Source organism: Eschrichtius robustus, chromosome 1, assembly GCF_028021215.1.
Source record: "Eschrichtius robustus isolate mEscRob2 chromosome 1, mEscRob2.pri, whole genome shotgun sequence".
Taxonomy (NCBI): Eukaryota; Metazoa; Chordata; class Mammalia; order Artiodactyla; family Eschrichtiidae; genus Eschrichtius; species Eschrichtius robustus.
The window spans coordinates 127535258-127561252 of record NC_090824.1 but is presented as its reverse complement, the minus strand read 5'-3'; the positions used below and the strand labels follow the sequence as shown (position 1 = coordinate 127561252).

Genomic DNA, 25995 nt, shown 5'->3' with positions numbered 1-25995 from the left:
ATGTTTTACTTTGTGCTGGCAGCCCTAGAAAAGAACATGTAAGGTAAGTTTAGGAATTCATCTGTGAACTTTATTGATGCAGCCACATTGTTTACATGAATAGAAGGCTAGCTTCATCTATCAGACAACTAACAGAAAGTTTTAAGGTTTTTCCCCATCAGGAGATATTTTTTTTTTTTATGTTTTAAAATAATTATATTTAACACACAGTGTGAACAGGTAGCTCTATCAAACTAGGACATACAATTTTTCTAATCCCTTGTACAATGGAAGAGGGATGTTCAATTTTTTTTTTTAACATCTTTAATGGAGTATAATTGCTTCACAATGGTGTGTTAGTTTCTGCTGTGTAACAAAGTGAATCAGCCATACATATACATATAACTCCATATCTCCTCCCTCTTGCATCTCCCACCCACCCTCCCTATCCCACCCCTCTAGGTGGTCACAGAGCACCGAGCTGATCTCCCTGTGCTATGTGGCTGCTTCCCACTAGCTAGCTATTTTACATTTGGTAGTATATATAAGTCCGTGCCACTCTCTCACTTCGTCCCAGCCTACCCTTCCCCGTCCCCGTGTCCTCAAGTCCATTCTCTATGTCTGCATCTTTATTCCTGTCCTGCCCCTAGGTTTTTCAGAGCCCATCAGGAGATCTTTCCAATAATCTTAGCCAAAGAAAATAAAATATGAAGTCTCATATGGGTCAGTTTCTAAGAAGGTGCTTTTCAATTGTCTAGATAATGTGAAATACATAATATTCACAATTATCTTAAAGGAAGTCAATTGTTTATTTAAAAATGGATTGATATTAAACCAGATGTTAAATTAACATAAAAATTATCCAAGGTAGATAACTGGCATTTAACATGATAACATTTGTGCCCTTCTGTTCCCACCTCCAGCCTGCCGCCACAGATTTTTAAAAATGAGTCTTTTCATTAAAGCCAAGGCAGAACTCTCTAACTTATCCTCTCTAAATAAATGCTAACTACCAATATCTGCGTCGTCTCAACACTTCATCAGAAAACAAGAAACACTGATTTTACTTTCTTAGTAATTCTAATTTTGAGCCACCTTAAAAAGAATCATCAAGTAACTACAACTTACAAAATGTCCTAATAAACAAAGGGACTCAGTTTCATTTCTGTGAATGGCAGCTTTCCTTAACAGAATTCCACTTGTGTAAAGAAAAGCTGCCTCCCCACCCGCAGAAATGCCTAGAACACATTAAATTTGTAATTTTCCCACTTTCACAAAGATACACTTAAAATCATTTTTCAAAACCTCTTAGAATATGCATACAAGAGTCTCCATCACCGTGCTAACAGGATCGTCCCTGCAGGAGGGTAAGGCAAGGACTTTCACTTTCTGCTTTACGCATTTCTGTCATGCATGAATTTTCTTAAATGAGCACTTTTTTGGTTAAGCAATAGAAGATTCTAGAAGAAGATTTATAAACATCTGAAATTTATTATTTCAGAGAAAACACTGAAAAAATATTGCCTATTCTTCCTGATCTTTTCCAGTTTTTGCTCCCTTTATCCACACCCCCAATAAAGCACCTGAACCCAGTGCAGGTATTTGTTTACAAACTTCCTCCTCTGTGCTCCACTGAGTGCCCTCAGGGGACACACCTAGATATTCCCGATGCGGCCCTTCGTCTGCGTGGTCCTGCTCATGGTGAACGCAACACAACCATGCATTCCTCAAAACCAGTCAAAACTAGAACTACCATATGATCCAGCAATCCACCTCTGGGTATAGACCCCAAAGAACCGAAAGGAGGGTCTCAAAGAGATATTTGTACACCCATGTTCAGAGCAACATTATTCATATTAGCTAAAAGGTGGAAACAGTCCAAGTGTCCGTCGGGGGATGGATGGATAAACAAAATGTGGTATATACATACCGTGGAATATTATTCAGCCTTAAAAGGGAGGTTCTGACATATCCTCAACACGGATGAACGTTGAAGACATTATGCTGGGTGAAATAAGCCAGTCAGTCGCAAAAGGACAAGTATTGTATGAGTCCACTCATAGGAGTTTCTTTGAGTAGCTAAATACCTGGAGATAGAAAGTAGGACAGTGGTTGCCAGGGGTCTGGGGGAGGGGGAAATGGGGAATGAGTGTTTAATGGGTGTAGAGTTTCAGTTTGGGAAGATGAAAAAAGTTCTGGAGATGGGTTGCACAACAGTGTCAATGTACTCAATGCCATCAAATTGTACACTTAGATATGGTTAAAATGGTACACTTTATGTTACATATATTTTACCACAATAAAAAAAATAGCTATACTAATCATCATAACAAAATAAAACAAACAAAAAAAATAGAACCACCCATTTCAGTGGGATGAGTGCCATGAAAGGAAAAGTGCACGGTGTGACGGGAACATGGGAGGGACGAGGAAGGCACCCAGGAGGAGGCAACAGACCTGAAGGATGGGTAAGAGTTAGGTAGACAAAGGGCCCAAAGGAGGAGAGAGAGGGGACAGAAAGCTCAAGAAAGTAGACAGTAGGCTTCCTCCTTGTATCTCTAGTACTTAACCCACGGCAGTCGCTCAATAACTGTTTTCCAAAAGAATCCATGAACTCTCAACCCTTTGTGACGACAGTGATCCAAATACGAGACAATAATGTCCTGGGACAAACTGAGACGTTTTCAGAGCCCAGTTACTCCTTTGCTGGGCTTCACATACATCACTGCACTGGTCAGCACACCCGTACTTTAAACCTGGGGCTTCTCGAATCCTGTCCTCTCCAAATACTGACGCTCCACAAGCCAGACTGGGGGCCTTTACCACCAAACGAAAGTAATGACAATCCTTGCCAATGTTTAGAAAAATGTATCACTTAACAAAAAGAATTTTCTCAATTTTAAGTTTCACTCCCATATATTTTCCTTAGACTTTTAGTGCGTGCTTCCATTTGTCAGCTACCTATCAGCCGGATAAAACAAATGAACAAATGGCACAAGAATATTAATGGGGAAAGCAGGAAACAGTGAATCACTCTGAGTGTGACAGTCGGGTTTTCTTGTAGGCATGTGGGCTTACGGTTATAATTTAATAGTGCATCCATACAACACAGTCGTATTTTTTGCTAGTTAGGGTTGGTGGTGCATATGATGGAATTAGATATATGAGTATTCTGCGTGGAGCCAGCAAAGAACATCATGGTGCCTTGAACAAGTCTGGCCTGAGTGACAGGACAACAGTTCCAGATAGTCAAGTACAATAAAATTATCTGAAGTTTTAAAAATTCCAGGCTTACAGAAAAACCCTAGTTTCCCTGGTCTGGCTAAAGTGTTTTCGAAATCTCCATTATCTAAACATTTCAGACAATTTCTTAGGGGGACAGCAAAACTTACCTTCTCTAGATTGATTTTTTGGTTTTTTTTTACTATTTTTATTCAATGGTGATCTTACCTTCAGATGCAACATCCCTTCCCCCTGCTGACTACACTCTCTGGGGATTAGAAGTGGGTGTCCCACAACCAGTGGCAAGAGGTACAAGGAAGTGAGTCCTGTACTCAATGTTGCATTTCTTCAGTTTTTGTAGAACCCAGGTACGGTCTCCTAGACTTAAATTCAGAGGTCCTTGGGTTTTCTCCAAGAATTTCAAAAGTTTCTATTTTCATTTATATTAGGTGATAGTCTTAAAACATTTTTAATGGAGAATATTTTGGACCAGGCTTCAGGCTGCAATGCCATTTGGTGTCAGTGCCTGCCCTCTTGGAAGCCTCAAGACACCTCAAACTCACGACCTCCCACCCCCGACCTTCTCCAGTGTTCCCCCTCTTTATCCAGTTACATAAGCCAGAAACCTTAGTGTCATTCTTGACACCACCTTCTCCCTTAACTCACTTATCTAAATCCATTACTAAGTCCTATAGATTAAAAAAAAACCCAAAACAGTGGGACTTCCCTGGTGGTCCAGTGGGTAAGACTCTGTGCTCCCAATGCAGGGGGCCCGGGTTTGATCCCTGGTCGGGAAACTAGATCCCGCAGGCATGCCCCAACTAAGAGTTCGCATGCCACAACTAAGACCCCGAGCAGCCAATATAAATAAATAAATAAACATTAAAAAAAAAAAACAGCTTTATTGAGATATGATTCACATACCATAAAATTCACCCTTTTAAGATGTAGAATTCAATGGTTTTTAGTGTAGTCACAGCATTACGCAACCATCACCACTATCTAACTCCACTTTTGTCAGCCCCCAAAAGAAACTTATACCCATTAGGCAGTCACTCCCCATTCCCTCTGACCCTTAGCCCCTGGCAACCACTAACCTACTTTCTGTCTCTTGGATTTACCTATTCTGGGCATTTCATATACACAGAATCATACAATATATGATTTTTGTGTGTGTGTGTTGGGGGCTTGATTCTTTCACTTAGCATAATAATTTCAAGGTTCATCCATGTTGTAGCATGTATCAGTACTTCATTCCTTGTTATGGCTGAATAATATTTCATTGTATGGTTAAACCACATTTTGTGTCACCATTATCAGTTGATGGACATTTGGGTTGTTTCCATTTTTGGCTATTATGAATAGAGCTGTTATGAACAAACATTCACGCACAAGTTTTTGTGTGGACATATTTTCAACTCGCTTTGTTAAATACTTAGGAAGTTCTATGGATCTTACCTACTAAACAGCTTTTAGAAATGTCTATTTCTCTCTCCATCTCTAAGCTACCAACATCTCCCATGTGAACTAAAGCAAGTGCCTCCTCTTCTTTTCTCCAAGCCTCTTCTCCACTAGCCTAGTAATCCTTTAAAAACAGGAATCTGATCATGTTATCCCCCCTACTTAAAACGCTTCACCACATCCCTGAGGCCCACAGGGGCATACCTTAGTCCAATCCAGGGCTCTCTCCTCCCTCATTCTCCACGTTCTCTCACCCCATGGCCTTGCACAGCAGTTTCCTCGCCTGGAAAGCTTTTCTCCTTTCTTTGCCTGGTTTCCTCACACTCATCCCTTAGAGCTCAGCACACGCATCTCACTCAGGAAAGCCTTTCCTCCCTGCCTAGTCTGGGCTCTCCTGAGCCCAGCACCCCTCCCTCAGTGCACCTGTCACAGCTCACTTCTCCATCTGTTTCTCTGGTTATCGATTACTGCCTGTCTCCCCCTCAAGAGCGTGTCTGCTTTTGCTCACCACTGTATTCTCAGTGCTAGCACAGTTTCTGGCACGTAGAGCCTCTCAATAAATATTTGTAGATACACCGATGAACACCTGAACACATGATTGAAGGCAGTGGACAGGTCAGCCTTACAGGGATATCACATGAGCCCTCAGTAAATAAGCACTTGAGGATTGTTAGATAGCAGAATGTGTGATTATCCTGATCAAAAACTTGACATTTTTCATACTGTTTTGTACAATATACTTATGAGGACAGGTATTTTTCTGCATTGATATTATTGAAATCAAAGTACAAAATCATATTAAATATAGAGCTTATGCCTGTAGCCATAGAGGCTGTGTCTTTTCTGCCAATGCAGGGGACACGGGTTCGAGCCCTGGTCTGGGAAGATCCCACATGCCGTGGAGCAACTGGGCCTGTGAGCCACAACTACTGAGCCTGCGTGTCTGGAGCCTGTGCTCGGCAACAAGAGAGTCCTCAATAGTGAGAGGCCCGCGCACCACGATGAAGAGTGGCCCCCGCTCGCGGCAACTAGAGAAAGCCCTCGCACAGAAACGAAGACCCAGCACAGCAAAAATAAATAAATAAATTTAAAATTACGTTTCTCTTCTTTAAAAAAAAAAAAAAAAACCCACCCTGGTGATTTCATGTCAGTAAAAAAATGTCATTGGTCACATTAAATTAATATTCGTTTGTAGCCTTGTTTAGTTTGAAGGTCTGATTTGGGTTTAGGGTTGCATTAAGTACTTAGGTATGAGGATTTATGCCTAGATTTATGTTGAAACATATTTAAGTAACAATACAATAAATTAATTTAAATTAACACTGGGTATCCATGAGAATTTTTTTCTTTTAGAAACAAAGTCGACTACATTACTCATGTTGAGTAACACTGATGTAGGATGGGGATCATGTTGACCTCTTAGATCCTCTCCAACTATAATATTTTGATTCCAGTCTTATGTACTAAGAAACTGAGATTCAAGCTATACAGAAGGCATTCAGGAGGAGGTCAAAAGGAGAAAGCAAGGCATCCTTCTACCAGACACTAGACCAGACTAGGTATTTTCACCTGATAAACCTTTCCTAAGCAATAATATTCCTAAAAGCATATAAAATAGAATGAATTATTTACCAGCATCTCAAAAATCTCTGAGGAAGAACTGAAAAACAAAATGTTTTCTAACATTAAATGAAGCAAAGCACCAGAGAGCCTCTGCTAGGCCACCTTTGGTTAAATACAAAAACTCAAATGACTTACGCATAACACTTATGAAGGCCAAATTAATCAAGCAAATCTCCTGGATCTTACATATTGAATGACTATCATCAACTTTAAAGTTAGCTTTTAATATATGACACTTTCCAGGGCTTAAGTAATTGTGGTCCTTTCCTTTAGCTGTTTCAACCTGAATACACCTGCTGGTCGCTTAACAGGTAAAGAAAGCACAAAGTCCCAAACTTGCTGATTCCTTTTCCTGCCTCTTGTTCCTCTTCATCAGTCATGTTCATTTCCCTGCATTAAGACCAGTCTCAAACCTATTTCCTTCAGAGGGCTTTTTAAATCCCCACACCCCATGTCTACTTCTGCACTTTGCATAGTCCACATTAAATTTTCTTACATGTGCCCAAGGTATGTCATAATTACCTTCTTGCTTCTTGCATTTAATCCCAACAAGACAACAAGTTTGTTGAGAGAGGGAACAAGACTTCTTTTTGTACTCCAGAAGGCCTGGAACTAGAAACTCAAAAAGTGCTCACCAATGGCAAAACCAGAGTATTATCCTGTGGGCCTGTTCCATAACTCCTCAGCTTTTGTCTTCACATGTAGTGCATACAGAGACACGGTAAAGCAATGGAAAACCAATTGTTTTTCATCAAGTTAACTACTTTTGAGATGTTCAGGAAAAAAGACATTTAAATTCCAATTCTTTGCTTTTGAATGTCCCAGGAATTGGTTTTTAAAACAATCCTTAATATTAAAAATATTTTAGAAAACAAAAGTTGAAAAGGCTCGGCAGTGTGTTAGCAACCCACATGATAACAACAAATTGATTTTAGTAGCAGAAATTGAAATACGACACCTGGAGCAGCATTTAAACCTGGATGTGTATAAACATCTATATCTTTGTGTCTGAACAAAATCAACTTCAAGCTCGTATAAAAATATTCTATCTGAAAAACCTGCACACAACCTAGTTAATGCATATTTTTTGAACTGAGCATATAATAAGGACAACTTATCATTTTCATATACAAATAAACACACTTCATCTTTTACTACCAAGGTCTGAAGAAACCACAACATTTGAAAAAGAATAAACACATAATTTCTGCTTAACTTGTGCTGTTAAGAGGTTGGGTATATAATCCTAATATGCTGTTTCCATACAGTCTTCAAGTTCAAATCACAAATCTTTTCCCAATGTAAAGGAAGCAAAACCATTTATAGAGTATTTGTTTAAAAGGTGAACAACAGTTCTTCATTTAGGTACAAGGCAAGCATTTTAGACTGATTTCAATCAGAAATTCTTTGTTTAGCAAATATAATTCCTATGGTTGGTGGTTATACTAGTAATCTAAAAATAAAACAAGTTAATTCTGGTTTCATTGAATAAATCACCACAAGTACAATTTGCCTCCACAATAAAGGAGCCTCAAATTTTAAAATACTTTCTTTTTCCCAAGGGGAAAAAAATGTAAGTTTCTTAAACAATATATCTATAAATAAGAAGATTAAATAACATGCAGTCTTCAACATGATATAGACAATAGCTCTGCTACTATAAAAATGCAAACCAAAAGCCAAGAATCTTAAATACCCACATCCTGGGACACTGCAGTTTATTGATCTACAGTCAGATCGTTTGGCCAGGTGTTGAAGCAGAAATATAAAATAATGTTACTGCATTCTTCACTGGCAAAGAGAATGCCAAATTAGCTCCAAAAGTCCTTTCTGACGAAAATAATGAATTCCTCCCCTTTCTCTCCAACAAGGAACCTTTTCTAAGGGTGGAAAAAAAAAATCCGCACCATAAATAAATAAATAATGCAAAACAGATACCTCCGGCCTCTCTGATGCTGCACAGCTTGACAAGCCGTTTGCATGAAAATAATTCCCTTCAATTCAGGAAACTCAAGGATCTCGAGGTAATCTTGAACGACTTTCCAATCTGGGATCATGTAATGAGTCACGTCACTAGACAAGAGTTTCCCATCTGAAGCATAATTCAAAACAGAAGAGATTAGACAACGTTTGCAAACTTAGTTTAATACGATTTCAATGTCACGGTGCCCCAGTGTGCAGGACAACTTCCAATCTTAACTACACTGTGAAGTTTTTAAAAGACAAGACGAATCTACTTTGGTAGAGGCCCAACGTTCAGGCAAATTCAGCACCTTCATTTTTCTGAAGCTGTGATAATAAAAGCTCAACGTGGTTTATGGTGTTGCCAGTAGTGTAGAAGATGACGGATTTTTAAAAAAAACACAAAATCAAGCAAATCCTCAGCACAACTTAACTATATATTGTTAACCCATTGACCTACACTCACATTCCAATAGGGCTCCCCAAATACACGTTAACCACTTGTTTAAGCCCAGCCGTTTCAAGTCGGTTGTCTCAAGCTTGTGAACGTGTTCAAAAGTCTCCAAGGGCCAAAAAGACTGAATTGACTAAAAAGATGCCAGTGCAAGCAGGGGCGGTGGTGGCATTTCCACCTAGCCCGCGTCTCGGAGCTGGTTAGTCAAGCTGTAATTGAAATGTTCACCTTAACCGTAAGCTGAGGATCCCAAATATTCGCTGAAAAGGACCACCACGCTCCTCTCCCACCATAGGGAAGAGAACCAGTAACCTCCATCGTTAAGTCGGCCACCCCAGCAGCCTAGAAGTCAAGTGGAGGAAGGTGTAGTGGGCAGCCGACCCAAATCCAATTTCCCCATGACCTTCCTGTACAATGAGGGCCCAGATGATCCACAAATCCTATAGTCAAGAGGGCTCTCCACTGGATAAATGTCTGAGGCCTCGGGGCTGGCAGGGATCAAAGCAAAAAAATGTACAACGAGGAGCGGCAGAGCGTCAGCTCCGCGCGCCCGGCTCGCACTGCAGGGCCCACAGCTCGGGTCCTCCGCATTTCACCGCGGCGAGCCTGGGGGCAGGACGCTCCAGCGCCCACAGGCCCCTCGGAAAGCCCCAAACCCCGGCCTCTGCGCTGCGGGGGCGCCTGCCTCTCGGCCCTTCCGTTTTCCCGGGCAGAGCAGTCGGGAGTCGGTGTAGAGCGACAGCGGAGCCGTGGCCCAGCTCTCTGCGGCTCGGAAGTCGCCGGCCCCTCGCGCCCGACCTGCAGCCGGGCCGGAGGTGATGTCTGGAGGCCGGCGGAGGCCCGGGGGCCTCGGACTCGGCGCCACCACGGCCTCGCGCTCCGCCTCTGGGACGCGCCCTTCCGCCTCACGGCCGACGCTCTACCCCGGCGCCGCCGCTCTACCCCGGCCCCGCCGTCCTGACGCCCGCCCCGTCTCGGCCCCCCGGCGATCCCGCCCGGGCCGCCCCGCTCCCGCCGGTCCTCGTCTGCCCACCCTCCCCAGCCTCCACCCCGTGCCCTGACCGTTGCGGCAGACGGCGGGCTGCGGGCAGAGCGGGCTGTTGCAGGGCACGCTGGGCCGCAGGTAATGCTCCCGCACGATCCGCAGCGTCCGGCCCTGGAAGGTCCTCAGGAGCAGCACCTTCTCCCGCTTCTGCAGCATGCTGGCGGCGCTCCCCGGTCAGAGCTCCGGGCCCCGCGAGGCCGCCCGGAGCAAACGGCTGGGAAGCGGCGGGCTCAGCGCGGCGCGGTCGGAGGCGAGGCCGAGGCTTCGGGCCCGCCCCCTCGGCCTGGTCTCCGCGGAGCTCCCGGCCGGTGGGACCTCCTGGCGGCGGCCTGAGCGCTCCGGGCTCCGCACCGAAACCGCCGTAACGGCCCGCGTCCCGGGGTTGAGAGCAGCAGGAGGCCCGCGGTGTGGGCGCTGTAGCCGGTCCCCCAGTCTCCCCCAACCCCGCCTCAGTTTCTCCCCTCCCTACAATTGCCTGGAGGTGGAATTGCCTGGGAGGGGTGGAAACCACGCAAAAGACTTAAGGGAGACAACCATAATAACAGGTCTTCCTCCGCTTAACGATGGGGTTACGTCCTGATAAACCCATCTAAGTTGAAAATTTATTTAACACAGCTAACCTACCCTACATCACAGCTTAACCCAGCCTACCTTAAACCTGCTCAGAACACTTAAATTGGTCTACAATTGGGCAGAATCATCTAACACAAAGCCTATTTTATGACAGTGTTGAGTATCTCATGTAATTTTTTGAACACTGTACTGAAAGTGAAAAACAGAATGGTTGCAAGTGTATCGGTTGTTTACCCTGTGCTGTCTGGGAGCTGGGACTTGCTCCCCTGCTCAGCATCACGGGAGAGTAACGCTAGACCGGAAAAGATAAAAATTCCAGGTGGGTATCACTTTCACACCATGGCAAAGTCCAAAAATTGTAAGTGGAACCATGGGAAGTCGGAACCGTCTATACGTGGAAGCTAGTTTAAAGTCTTGCGAAGATTTGGTGCAACTCTAAAGGATTATTGTACTTTATTTCTACCCCCAGGTCCATATGGGAATGGGGCTGCCTTATTAATATGGATAATTATTAGTGTTTTGTATTAATATACAATTATTAGTATGTTGTTTGTTGCTCTTGCTATCACTTGAAAGAGCTAAAAGAGCCAGCAAACAAGCCAGCACCCCTGCCAGCCCAACATTTTTTCCCCTCTAAAAAGCCGTATTTATTTTTAATTTCTTGTATTTTTAATCCATATAAAAATTCAAACAGTGCAGATAAAATGGAAACTAATCTCTTCCTTTGAGGTAAACATTATCTATTCAACCTCAACATGATGGCATTTACAGCCTCTGGCAAAGGAATTTTCCTTTCAATTTGATAGAGACTAACACACAGTCTCTTCTGAGATCATACTCTTGGCTGGATGGAAGCCACCGTTCCTCCAAGCTCTCAACAAAGACTTTTGAGCTGCACCAGGAGCTTTACAAAGAAGTGTCACATTTAATTTCCACAACAAGTCAATGGAGTCAGGCACTATTATCCCCGTTTTACAGACGATGAAACAGGATTACAGAGGTTAAGTGTCCAAGATTACACAGTTATTAAATGATGGAATCAATATTCAAGCCAGAATCTGGCTGAATCCAAAACAGTCTCTTCACTAATTACCATGCTATTCACAGATGAATAAAATATAGCTCTTATATCTAAGGAGTTTATAGTCTACTTGTTGAGCAATAGTTAAGGAAGCTCAACCAGCTGGCTGGGAACATTGGCGCTTCCTGTTATGCTAAAGTGAGCAGAACTAGAGTATCCTGTTTGATCACTTACTCTAGGGGAACATATTAAAAAGTCATGTTCCCTCACTCATTGCATTTTTTAAAGTATAAATTTATTTATTTTTGGCTGCATTGGGTCTTCGTTGCTGTGTGTGGGCTTTCTCTGATTGCGGCGAGCGGGGGCTACTCTTTGTTGCAGTGCACGGGCTTCTCACTGCGGTGGCTTCTCGTTGCGGAGCTTGGGCTCTAGGTGCATGGGCTTCAGTAATTGCAGCACACGGGCTCAGTAGTTGTGGCTCGCAGGCTCTAGAGCGCAGGCTCAGTAGTTGTGGAGCACGGACTTAGTTGCTCCGTGGCATGTGGTATCTTCCTGGTCCAGGGATCGAACCCGCGTCCCCTGCATTGGCAGGCAGATTCTTAACCACTGGGCCACCAGGGAACTCCCCTCACTGCATTTTAATGTCAAGTTATCTGCAGTGTGGGATGATATGAGTGAGATCTGAGACAGAATTGCACAAGTTAGGTGAACATTACAGGGCTGGTCCACAGACCAGAGCACTAGGAGGGCCCATAAGGCAACCAACAGTGCAGGAGGTCAGTTCTAGAGATCCCAGAGGACAGACAAGCAACAGGATTTGACCCCTACATAAAAATGCTTCTAACAGCTGCCCATGATTCCCTCCAAAGCTCTCCCATTTTCATTTTTCTTTTACTTCTGATTACATGTCCTCAACATCTCTCTTTAGCATTTCGTAAATTTAAACTTTCTCTGAATTGGGACTAATGACCTTTTAAGGTAGAGAGTATGTCTGGGGCTCTGTTGGAAGTTGATGTTATCAGTATTTAAAATAATCCAAGGCCCATCAAGCACTTCTTTTGCTTGCATGGCAGCAATAATGTACAAATTATGTTCTCAAAAGCATGCTCCCTTTGTTCTTGGGGCTGATGATCTAAAATGGTCAAGAATGCCTTTTTGTTGATTTGTTTGTAGATACAAATATGTTTCTCTATCAGTCAGAATAAACTAGGTTATGCTGCAGTAATATACAACTTCAGAAATACCAGTGACTTAAAACAAGATGGTGCGTGGGTACCTGTAGGATCCATTCTGTATTCTTTCTCCAGGGCCCAGGCTGATGGAGCCAGTCCTCACTGGAACACTCTTTGCTGTTCATTGGCAGAGGGAAGGGAGCCCTCGAGACAGCCTACGCTGGCAATTAAAAGCTCAGTCCAGAAGTAATACATGTTGCTTCTGCCTATTGGCCAGAACTAGTCACATGACTAGTCACTGGTGACTCCTTGTCTGTCCTTAACTCAGACCCCTTAGCCCTAAGTCAGTTGGCTCTACCATCACCTCAGCGCTTATACCTATGAATACTCCAGCTCGGCCCACTCTGGTCTCACCTCTTTTTACAGTGCTGGTCTACATGTGATTTCTTGTGGCAGAGACTGGCTCTCTGTTAACCAAATCCATGTCCTTTTTTCCTCTGGGCACAGGTGAAAAACATTTCCCAGCCTCCCTTGCACATAGATAGGTGTGGCCACAGAATGGAATGGCACCTTTCCAGGCCTGACCCTTAAAAACCTCCCATGGATATTGCTCTTTCCTGTTCCTGAATGGATGCCAAAGCCCAGGGGATCTTGGAAGCCTGCATGTTAGACAGCACACACACCAACCCCTCGCACCAACTGTGCAGTTCTTCAGGGAACTGTTCATAGTTCTCTGAAGAACTGTGCAGAGCACAGCCCTGCCTTGCCTACCCAGGAGCATCCACAGGGGTCGCTTGCAGGGGAGAAATAAACTTCTCTTACAGCAGCTGGTGTTGCCCTAACGAATACACGCCCACTTTACAAAGGAGATTAAGGAACTCACCGAAGACTTGCCTGTTTGTTTAAAAACTCCTCACTGGATATTAAAAGTCCTGATGAAACTGCTTCAGGATTCTCCAGCAGTTCTAAATTTCAGTGCCACACTGGGAAGGATGCTTGGTGGCCTGCTTCCTTTGCAGTTTTCCCTTTCCTTGTCAATCCGAGCGCAGATGGACAACCTGGTGCCCAGATAGCATAATGCTGTGGCAGCTTGTAGTGCTCTCTTGCTGGTGGAGATCTCTGACTGTGGTCCGGTTTACCTGGTGCCTGACTGCAGTCTCCTTCAGGCTGAACACCAGCGTGTTTCTGCTGCAGGAGTTTGTAGTGTTTGCCTGCCTTTTTTGCAGAGGTGCCCTGGGAGTGCAGACATCAGCAACCACTGGATTATAATCAAAAGGACTCATCCAGGCGTTAGTCCAGAGAGGGTGGGGCACCTTTACAAAGAGCTAAAAGGGCAGGGAGGTTAAGTATATAAAAGGAATTCTGGACGGTGAGCTCCAAGGGCTAGAGGGGATTACTGAAGCAGGCTTTGAAATATTCTGTCTTTATTTATTAACCTGCTTGTTGCAACACATTCCAACAATTCTGAAGGACGCCAAGTAAAAACGAAGTTCTGCTTGCATGCAAAGTCTGCTTCTCCCAAGTAATTTACCATTGTTGATATCTGATATGCATCCTAGAAGTCTTTAAATAGAACGCAAAGTTTGCAAGTTTTTGAAGAGGTTGTCAATCTATGCAGCATCAACTACTTACCGCTAATGTTTCTCAAGCTTTTACTAGGTGCCAGGCCCTGCTCTAAGCACTTTTCCTGTGTTTTCTCATTTAATCCTCAAAACAATGCCTTGACTGTAATACTGTTACCGATTTCATTTTGCAGGCAAGGAGACCAAAGTACAGGAGGATTGAATAATTGCCCCAGGCCACACACTCAAGCAAGACTTGGAACCCAAGCAGTTTGGTTACAGAGTCCAGGCAGTAATGACCCAGCCATGCCACCTTCCTGCTGGTAAACGGCCAGGTACAGAATGGGGTACATTCTGTGTAGTGGACCATTGGATAAACCCAGTTATTTTAGTTTAGGGAATTGGAAACAATGGGTTTCAAATATTGACCCTACTACTTTCCTAACTTCCCTGAGCCTCAGTGATTTCAATTATAAAATACAGCTAGCAAAACAGATGTTGCTGAGAATCAGTATTAACGAGTCAATGACTCTAAAGGGTCATGTAAATGTCTAACATTATCCCATTTATCTGAAGAATCAGCTTACTTTCATTTGTGCTCCATCTCAGTGGAAGAGTCATTGGAGGACAAACTGCTGCTGAGATTGCTCTGCTACTTGTGTTAGGGATAATTTAATTTCCTATGTGTTAAAGGCTGTTAATCCTTGATTTTCACTTTTCCCAGCAGATACAATGGCTCCCTTTTGGCTTTCTAAACACCCTGTGAATCCCCATAATCCACTTTGTCATTTAGAGAATGACTACTCTAAAATGTTCTGCTTAACTCTTTCTAATTTTTTAAAAGAGAAAATTATTTTATGCTTACCAATTGTATCTCAGCAAGATTTTTACTGTACTGTTAACGTACCGATAATTTTGCCCTTCTACCACAGAGGGGCGCTGTTTCATTGATTTTTGTTTTGGGGGAGGGTGCTTCAGCTAAAGTACCTTCTGCACTGGTATCTGAGCTGTTGAAATTTGGCCTTTCATATGTTGCCATTAAAATGCAACCAATTATTTGAGACAAAAAACAAACCAGCAAATAACCTTAGCATTAAACAATACCTTCATCCAAGGAGCTCAAAGATCCAGATGCTCCAAAATTAATTAGAAACTAAGCTTCAATGATTAATACAGAAAAGAAAAAGAAAATCCTTTAAGTCTTGAAGCAGACTAAAAGAAAATTCAGTTATGTGGATAGCCATTTATAATTAAAATATAGGAACGTTACTATTTGTCATTTTAGTTTTTTTGTATTGGTGTTATTTGATGAAATTGTTTTCATTCATCTTGTAGGATTATTATTACCAGTGAAATACCAGTCATGGTGTAGAGTTATTTCATTGGATGAATGTATTACAAGGAGTTTTCCTGTTTATTTTACTATTTTGTTACTGCATATGTTTGAATTTGGGAAAGTGAATTCCATTTTATATCTTACAACGATAAACTTTGAATTCTAAAACCTAATAATTATGGTAGAAATGTTGTGAAAAAAATGGAAAAGAGAATAAGGAGTACTTATTAATAATCCTAACCTCTAGGAAATCCTCCAGGTTTTGGATAAATATAAACAAAGTATTAGATTTTAAACTTTAAATTTAATTATTTAATAATCAAAAGGCATGTTAAACTACACATTTGTTATCTTGTTCTAAAGGAAGAAGAATGAGGGCCAAAAGTTAAAATTACATTATACTTTCTTTACATTTTAGGCCAGAGCAAGGCCTATATCTGTTTGTATTAGGTTTCTTTTGCTGCATAACCAATTACCATAAACTTAGCAGCTTCAAACACTCATTCATTACCTCAGTTTCTGGAGTCAGAAGCCTGGGCATGGCCGAATTAGGCTCTTGGCTCAGGGTCTCACAAGACTGAAATCAATGTGTCAGCTGGGCTGATTCCCTTCTAAAGCTTGGGGTATTCTTTCAAGCTCACGTAGTTGTTGGCAGAATTCAGTTCCTTGCAGCTGTAGGACCCTGGCCCCTCTTCTCTTGCTGGATATTAGACAGGGCTCTAAAGATGGGCTGGATGTTAGGAGGCCACCCACAGTTCCTTGCCATGTGGCCCCTCCATAGGCCCTTTCACACTTCAAAATCTCTTTCACCTGGAGAACCCAGTTCCTTTAAGGGCCACTGAGGATAATCTATTTTAAGGTCAACTGATTTGGGAATTTAATTGCATTTGCAGAATCCCTTCACAGCAGCACCTAGATCAGTGTTTAACTGAGTAACCTGGGGAAGGTGTGTGTACACTGGGGCACAGGAATCCTGAGACCATCTTAGAATCCTGCCTACCTGTATTAGTCTGTTCAGGCTGCTATAACAAAATACTACAGACTGGGTAGTCTATAAAAAACAGAAATTTATTTCTCACAGTTCTGGAGTCTGGAAGTTGGAGATCATGGTGGCAACATAGTTGGGTGAGGGTCCTCTTCTGGGTTTCAGATTTCTTATTGAATCCTCATATGACAGAAGGGGCTAGGGGTCTCTCTGGAGCCTCTTTTATAAGGCACTAATTCCATTCATGAGGGTTCCACCTCATGACTTAAGCAACTCCCAAAGGCCCCACCTACTAATACTATCACCTTTGGGGGTTAGGATTGCAACATATGAATTTTGGGGGGACACAAACATTCAGACCATAGCACTACCATAATAACGCTTTATAACAAACATTTGAACTCAATAAGTTGTATTTAAAACGATGGTATTTATTAAGTATCTGAGAGCAGCATAAATGACTTTTTTTTTTTAAAAAAGAGAGAAGCCAATAATCCAGAGGCTATATGAAAGTAAATGAATGATAGATAATGCTGCCTTGGTTAGTTCAAGCTAAGGAGGAGAAAACTCCACCAATACAAACCCACATTCTATTAATCTTTAAGTAGCACTGATTTACGCTGGGCCCAGAATTCACTGAGGAATCATTGCATAGAGTTCAGCCCCTTTTGCTAACACAGGATCAACTTGGAGTGGGCAGCGTGTCTAGGGGATCTGGTGGGTAAGAACCATCTCCTTTTGTTGTTGTTGTTGTTTTTTAAAAATTTTATTTATTTATTTATTTTTGGCTGTGTTGGGTCTTCGTTTCTGTGCGTGGGCTTCCTCTAGTTGCGGCAAGCAGGGGCCACTCGTCATCGCGGTGCGCGGGCCTCTCACTATCGCGGCCTCTCTTGTTACGGAGCGCAGGCTCCAGACGCGCAGGCTCAGTAGTTGTGGCTCACGGGCCTAGTTGCTCCGTGGCATGTGGGATCTTCCCAGACCAGGGCTCGAACCCGTGTCCCCTGCATTGGCAGGCAGATTCTCAACCACTGCACCACCAGGGAAGCCCTCTCCTTTTGTTTTACCCCTTAGTTGCTACAGAGGAGTGATGCTGTATCCCCCAGATTAAGATCCTCTCTTAAAATCCCAGTGTGACAGGTGATAGGTCGCCTTGGCATTTTTGAATATTTGAATTTTAAATTTAAAATGTCATCATCATCAGAGGCGTCATTCATTGTGTCGCTGACTGCCGTCATCAAACCCAGGAAAGTGGGAGGCTGCCAGTATTTGCTGCCCATCTTCCGTATAGAATTGTGATGGGGTCAGAGGCATGATTAAGGAAACTTCTCTGATTGCAGTGTTTGGGTGGGGGAAAGCAGGAGGGTATTCTTCTCATTTTTTTCTATTAAATCTGACAATTTAAGAGATATCATTAAAAAATATTCTTCTACCCAGGAGAGAAAAGGCTTGGCTCTTCAATATCTTTCATGGAAACCATAAGGCTCTTGTTATATTCACCATATTAGCCTTCAAGGCCTTGTCTTTTCTGACTTGGAGCACTGAAGGCATTTTGATCCCCTTCTAGTTCTACAAACAACGTTCTTTAATCAGCTTGAGGCATCACTGTTGATCAGGGAAAAGCACTTCCTCACTCCCCAATGCAAACAGCACCTGCCAATCCCCCATCCAGAAGCAAGAGAGAAGGGCTGTTTTTGAGCCCGCAGAGCACTGTTATTTCAAATGTACATTAAACCAAAGAAAATAACCTGAAACCTACAGTCTCATTAATAGATGCGGAGCATAGTGGCATTTAGAGATTAAAAAAGCAAGTCCACGGACCCACATATCCACACAACATATTTGTTTATTTATGGCCAGTGTGATATGCCTGATATTGATAGCATGGTGTTTCATTTCCACTGGCATTAAGTTCATCATCTTAGTGAAAATGTAAAAAGGATAAATAACTAAACAGGAAGTAAAAAGTGCATTGTTAATTGTATTGTTGATTAATACTGAGCAGGCTGTGATAAAGCACACATTTTTCTTTCAAACTACTTGTTTTAAGCTTTCTCCAATTTTAGAAGGGTAGGATATATAATATATATATATATATGAATATAAAAACATATAAATGTATATATATTTTAAATAATATATGTACATATGATATATAATGTATACATCACATATATATTATATATGTAAAATCAGTTATGATTAGCTGTGTTGTGCTGCAGCAATAAACAACCCTCAAATCTCAGTGATTTAAAGCAACAAAGGTTATTTCTTTGTTGTTGTTGTTGTTGTTTTGTTTGTTTGTTTTTTTATACTGCGGGTTCTTATTAGTCATCAATTTTATACACATCAGTGTATACATGTCAATCCCAATCGCCCAGTTCAGCACACCACCATCCCCACCCCACCGCAGTTTTCCCCCCTTGGTGTCCATATGTCCATTCTCTACATCTGTGTCTCAACTTCTGCCCTGCAAACTGGCTCATCTGTACCATTTTTCTAGGTTCCACATACATGCATTAATATACGATATTTGTTTTTCTCTTTCTGACTTACTTCACTCTGTATGACAGTCTCTAGATCCATCCACGTCTCTACAAATGACTCAATTTCATTCCTTTTTATGGCTGAGTAATATTCCATTGTATATATGTACCACATCTTCTTTATCCATTCGTCTGTTGATGGGCATTTAGGTTGCTTCCATGACCTGGCTATTGTAAATAGTGCTGCAATGAACATTGGGGTGCATGTGTCTTTTTGAATTACGGTTTTCTCTGGGTATATGCCCAGTAGTGGGATTGCTGGGTCATATGGTAATTCTATTTTTAGTTTTTTAAGGAACCTCCATACTGTTCTCCATAGTGGCTGTATCAATTTACATTCCCACCAACAGTGCAAGAGGGTTCCCTTTTCTCCACACCCTCTCCAGCATTTGTTGTTTGTAGATTTTCTGATGATGCCCATTCTAACTGGTGTGAGGTGATACCTCATTGTAGTTTTGATTTGCATTTCTCTAATAATTAGTGATGTTGAGCAGCTTTTCATACGCCTCTTGGCCATCTGTATGTCTTCTTTGGAGAAATGTCTATTTAGGTCTTCTGCCCATTTTTGGATTGGGGTGTTTGTTTCTTTAATATTGAGCTGAATGAGCTGTTTATATATTTTGGAGATTAATCCTTTGTCCGCTGATTCGTTTGCAAATATTTTCTCCCATTCTGAGGGTTGTCTTTTCGTCTTGTTTATGGTTTCCTTTTCTGTGCAAAAGCTTTGAAGTTTCATTAGGTCCCATTTGTTTATTTTTGTTTTTATTTCCATTACTCTGGGAGGTGGATCAAAAAAGATCTTGCTGTGATTTATGTCAAAGAGTGTTCTTCCTATGTTTTCCTCTAAGAGTTTTATAGTGTCCGGTCTTACATTTAGGTCTCTAATCCATTTTGAGTTTATTTTTGTGTATGGTGTTAGGGAGTATTCTAATTTCATTCTTTTACATGTAGCTGTCCAGTTTTCCCAGCACCACTTATTGAAGAGACTGTCTTTTCTCCACTGTATATCTTTGCCTCCTTTGTCATAGATTAGTTGACCATAGGTGCATGGGTTTATCTCTGGGCTTTCTATCTTGTTCCATTGATCTATGTTTCTGTTTTTGTGCCAGTACCATATTGTCTTGATTACTGTAGCTTTGTAGTATAGTCTGAAGTCAGGGAGTCTGATTCCTCCAGCTCCCGTTTTTTTCCCTCAAGACTGCTTTGGCAATTCGGGGTCTTTTGTGTCTCCATACAAATTTTAAGATGATTTGTTCTAGCTCCGTAAAAAATGCCATTGGTAATTTGATAGGGATTGCATTGAATCTGTAGATTGCTTTGGGTAGTATACTCATTTTCACAATGTTGATTCTTCCAATCCAAGAACATGGTATATCTCTCCAGCTGTTGGTATCATCTTTAATTTCTTTCATCAGTGTCTTATAGTTTTCTGCATACAGTTCTTTTGTCTCCCTAGGTAGGTTTATTCCTAGGTATTTTATTCTTTTTGTTGCAATGGTAAATGGGAGTGTTTCCTTAATTTCTCTTTCAGATTTTTCATCATTAGTGTATAGGAATGCAAGAGATTTCTGTGCATTAATTTTGTGTCCTGCAACTTTACCATATTCATTAATTAGCTCTAGCAGTTTTCTGGTGGCAGTTTTCGGATTCTCTATGTATAGTATCATGTCATCTGCAAACAGTGACAGTTTTACTTCTTCTTTTCCCATTTGTATTCCTTTTATTTCTTTTTCTTCTCTGATTGCCGTGGCTAGGACTTCCAGAACTATGTTGAATAATAGTGGTGAGAGTGGGCATCCTTGTCTCATTCCTGATCTTAGAGGAAATGCTTTCAGTTTTTCACCATTGAGAATGATGTTTGCTGTGGGTTTGTCATATATGGCCTTTATTATGTTGAGGTAGGTTCCCTCTATGCCCACTTTCTGGAGAGTTTTTATCATAAATGGGTGTTGAATTTTGTCAAAAGCTTTTTCTGCGTCTATTGAGATGATCATATGGTTTTTATTCTTCAATTTGTTAATATGGTGTATCACATTGATTGATTTGCGTATATTGAAGAATCCTTGCATCCCTGGGATAAATCCCACTTGATCGTGGTGTATGATCCTTTTAATGTGTTGTTGGATTCTGTTAGCTAGTATTTTGTTGAGCATTTTTGCATCTATATTCATCAGTGATATTGGTCTGTAATTTTCTTTTTTTGTAGTGTCTTTGTCTGGTTTTGGTATCAGGGTGATGGTGGCCTCATAGAATGAGTTTGGGAGTTTTCCTTCCTCTGCAATTTTTTGGAAGAGTTTGAGAAGGATAGGTGTTAGCTCTTCTCTAAATGTTTGATAGAATTCACCTGTGAAGCCATCTCGTCCTGGACTTTTGTTTGTTGGAAGATTTTTAATCACAGTTTCAATTTCATTACTTGTGATTGGTCTGTTCATATTTTCTGTTTCTTCCTGTTTCAGTCTTGGAAGGTTATATCTTTCTAAGAATTTGTCCATTTCTTCCAGGTTGTCCATTTTATTGGCATAAAGTTGCTTGCGTAGTTTCTTAGGATGCTTTGTATTTCTGCGGTGTCTGTTGTAACTTCTCCTTTTTCATTTCTGATTTTATTGATTTGAGTCCTCTCCTTCTTTTTCTTGATGAGTCTGGCTAATGGCTTATCAATTTTGTTTATCTTCTCAAAGAACCAGCTTGTAGTTTTATTGATCTTTGCTATTGTTTTCTTTGTTTCTATTTCATTTATTTCTGCTCTGATCTTTATGGTTTCTTTCCTTCTGCTAACTTTGGGTTTTGTTTGTTCTTCTTTCTCTAGTTTCTTTAGGTGTAAGGTTAGATTGTTTACTTGAGATTTTTCTCGTTTCTTTGGGTAGGCTTGTATAGCTATAAACTTCCCTCTTAGAACTGCTTTTGCTCCATCCCATAGGTTTTGGGTCGTCGTGGTTTCATTGTCATTTGTCTCTAGGTAGTTTTTGATTTCCTCTTTGATTTCTTCAGCGATCTCTTGGTTATTTAGTAACGTATTGTTTAGCCTCCATGTGTTTGTGTTTTTTACGTTTTTTCCCCTGTAATTCATTTCTAATCTCATAGCGTTGTGGTCAGAAAAGATGCTTGATATGATTTCAATTTTCTTAAATTTACTGAGACTTGATTTGTGACCCAAGATGTGATCTATCCTGGAGAATGTTCCGTGCGCACTTGAGAAGAATGTGTAATCTGCTGTTTTTGGATGGAGTGTCCTATAAATATCAATTAAATCGATCTGGTCTATTGTGTCTTTTAAAGCTTCTGTTTCCTTATTTATTTTCATTTTGGATGATCTGTCCATTGGTGTAAGTGAGGTGTTAAAGTCCCCCACTATTATTGTGTTACTGCCGATTTCCTCTTTTATAGCTGTTAGCAGTTGCCTTATGTATTGAGGTGCTCCTATGTTGGGTGCATATATATTTATAATTGTTATATCTTCTCCTTGGATTGATCCCTTGATCATTATGTAGTGTCCTTCCTTGTCTCTTGTAACATTCTTTATTTTAAAGTCTATTTTATCTGATATGAGTATAGCTGCTCCAGCTTTCTTTTGATTTCCATTTGCATGGAATATCTTTTTCCATCCCCTCACTTTCAGTCTGTATGTGTCCCTAGGTCTAAAGTGGGTCTCTTGTAGACAGCATATATATGGGTCTTGTTTTTGTATCCATTCAGCCAGTCTATGTCTTTTGGTTGGGGCATTTAATCCATTCACGTTTAAGGTAATTATCGATATGTATGTTCCTATGACCATTTTCTTAATTGTTTTGGGTTTGTTTTTGTAGGTCCTTTTCTTCTCTTGTGTTTCCCACTTAGAGAAGTTCCTTTAGCATTTGTTGTAGAGCTGGTTTGGTGGTGCTGAATTCTCTTAGCTTTTGCTTGTCTGTAAAGCTTTTGATTTCTCCATCAAATCTAAATGAGATCCTTGCCGGGTAGAGTAATCTTGGTTGTAGGTTCTTCCCTTTCATCACTTTAAGTATATCATGCCACTCCCTTCTGGCTTGCAGAGTTTCTGCTGAGAAATCAGCTGTTAACCTTATGGGAGTTCCCTTGTATGTTATTTGTCGTTTTTCCCTTGCTGCTTTCAATAATTTTTCTTTGTCTTTAATTTTTGCCACTTTGATTACTATGTGTCTCGGCGTGTTTCTCCTTGGGTTTATCCTGTATGGGACTCTCTGCGCTTCCTGGACTTGGGTGGCTATTTCCTTTCCCATGTTAGGGAAGTTTTCGACAATAATCTCTTCAAATATTTTCTCTGGTCCTTTCTCTCTCTCTTCTCCTTCTGGGACCCCTATAATGTGAATGTTGTTGCGTCTAATGTTGTCCCAGAGGTCTCTTAGGCTGTCTTCATTTCTTTTCATTCTTTTTTCTTTAGTCTGTTCCGCAGCAGTGAATTCCACCATTCTGTCTTCTAGGTCACTTATCCGTTCTTCTGCCTCAGATATTCTACTATTGATTCCTTCTAGTGTAGTTTTCATTTCAGTTATTGTATTGTTCCTCTCTGTTTGTTTGTTCTTTAATTCTTCTAGGTCTTTGTTAATCATTTCTTGCATCTTCTCAATCTTTGCCTCCATTCTTATTCCGAGGTCCTGGATCATCTTCACTATCATTATTCTGAATTCTTTTTCTGGAAGGTTGCCTATCTCCACTTCATTTAGTTGTTTTTCTGGGGTTTTTTCTTGTTCCTTCATCTGGTATATAGCCGTCTGCCTTTTCATCTTGTCTATCTTTCTGTAAATGTGGTTTTTGTTCCACAGGCTGCAGGATTGTAGTTTTTCTTGCTTCTGCCGTCTGCCCTCTGGTGATTGAGGCTATCTAAGAGGCTTGATGGGAGGCTCTGGTGGTGGGCTGTTGTTTTTTTAAATATATTTTTCTTACCCATATTTGCTTATTTATTTATTTATTATTATTTTTTTATTTTACGGCTGTATTGGGTCTTCATTTCTGTGCGAGGGCTTTCTCTCGTTGCGGCAAGTGGGGGCCACTCTTCATCGCGGCGCGCGGGCCTCTCACCACCGTGGCCTCTTGTGTTGCGGGGCACTGGCTCCAGATGCGCAGGCTCAGTAGTTGTGACTCACGGGCCCAGTTGCTCTGCGGCATGTGGGATCTTCCCAGACCAGGGCTCGAACCCGTGTCCCCTGCATTGGCAGGCAGATTCTCAACCACTGCACCACCAGGGAAGCCCCCAAAGGTTATTTCTTGCTCACACTATATGTCCCTCCACTCTGGGGTGTCAAATGTTTGTTTGTTTGTTTTGGCCACACCATGCGGCTTGTGGGATCTTAGTTCCCTGACCAGGGATGGAACCCACATCCTCGGCAGTGAAAGCATGGAGTCCTAACCACTGGGCCTCCAGGGAAGTCCCTGTCCCTCCACTCTGTGTCATCCTTACCAAGAGACCTAGGCTGATGGAGGCTCGCTTTAGTGCTTCTGCAATTGCTCTGCAGGGGAAGAAGAATGAGACAAATTGTGGACACACTCTTAAAGATTCCAGTTGGAAATGACACTAGTGACTTCTGCTCACATATCACTAGCCAAAGCAAGTCACTTGGTCACACCCAATTCCAAGGGCAGAAGATAGCCAGAAATATTTGGTGAACAGTACTAATATCTCTCTCTTTCTCTCTCTCACACACACACACACACACACACTCTCTCTCTCTCTCTCTCTCTCTCTATATATATATATATATATTTAATGTGTAGATTGAAAAGGGGGGAAATAAGTTCAGTTGTAGCCAAGTGAAGAGAGTCAGCTTTGATTTATCATTGTAATATTGTTACTAAGTTTAGAATCATTGAAAACAATGACATAGGCTATGTTCATAGAATATACTGCAGTCATTTTGAAGCATAAGGCAGATCTTTATGTACAGACATGCAAATATCTCCCAGAAATATTGAATTTTAAAAAGAGCAAATAGCAGAATACCATGCTATCATTTATTTAAAAAAAGACACATAATTATATTTATGTGCATATGCCTCTGCGTGTGTGTGTCTGTGTGTGAGTGTGTGTGTGTGTGTGACATGCATAGTAAAAGGCCTAGAAGGGTTATTACCAAACAGTTACTACTCATGGGGAACACAGAGGGATTTGTGTGGCATGTAAGAGACTATCACCCTTTTTACTTTACATAATCCTGTATTGTTTGAATTAATTACACCCATTTATTCATATATTGTTGTATTATGTTCCTAGGGCTGCCTCAACAAATTACCACAAAATTGGCAAAACAGAAATTTACTCTTTCACAGTTCTTGAGACCAGAAGTCTGAAATCTGGCAGGACCGTGCTTCCTCGCAAGGCTCTAGGGGAGAATCTGTTCTTTTCTTCTTCCAGATGTTGGTGGCTGTTGCCATTCCTTGACTTGTGGCCACATCACTCCAGTCTCTGCCTCCATGGTCACATTGCTTTCTCCTCTTCTGTGTGTCTCCTCTGTCTGTCTCTTCTAAGCATATTTGTCATTGGACTTAGGAGCTACCTGGATAATCTATCATGGAGGGATAACTAGATTTGGAGCTGGAAACTAGGGCAACGGTGGTGCCATGGGCTAAATTCTCATCTCAAGATCCTTAAGACTCCTTTTCCAAGTAAGGCCATGTTCACAGGTTCCAGAGATTAGGACGTGGACATAATTTTTTAGGGGGAAGTGGAGTGGAGGGCATCATTCAACCCACTACCCTTACGTAATGTGAAAAAAATTAGAAAGGAAAAGATTGAAAAACAGGAAATCACTATTAACAGTGATTACTACTTCAAGGAGGGAAAAATGTACAGATTTTCTATAGTGAACTTATATAACATTTATAATCAGTAAAAACAAACAAACAAACAAAAACATACAAAATAATAGAGCAATAGTAACAACAAGCATCACAACATAAAGCAAAACACGGGCAGGTCCTGACTTACACATACCCTATGAACAAATGACCCTGACACATCAGAAAGGAGTGGAAAGGCCATATCTTCACACTCAGTGATGGGGCCAGGTGTGAGGCTTAGATTTAGACCAGGGACCCTACAGCAGCCTTG

The 25995-nt window shown here is 41.4% G+C and overlaps 1 protein-coding gene across 5 annotated transcripts in view; it reads right to left on the bottom strand.

Annotated features, from left to right (window-relative positions):
• Nucleotides 1-10009, bottom strand: part of DIS3L (DIS3 like exosome 3'-5' exoribonuclease) — a 34186-nt gene extending 24177 nt beyond the window's left edge. The window contains exons 1-2 of one of the 5 annotated variants that reach the window (XM_068554054.1): nt 9764-10009; nt 8224-8377 (exon numbers count right to left, since the gene is read on the bottom strand). In XM_068554054.1, the coding sequence (XP_068410155.1) occupies nt 8224-8377; nt 9764-9902 (293 nt within the window). In that variant the 5' untranslated portion in view covers nt 9903-10009. The other 4 variants (XM_068554057.1, XM_068554055.1, XM_068554056.1 and 1 more) reach the window with 4 other exon arrangements.
• Between the last annotated feature and the right edge of the window lie 15986 nt (nt 10010-25995).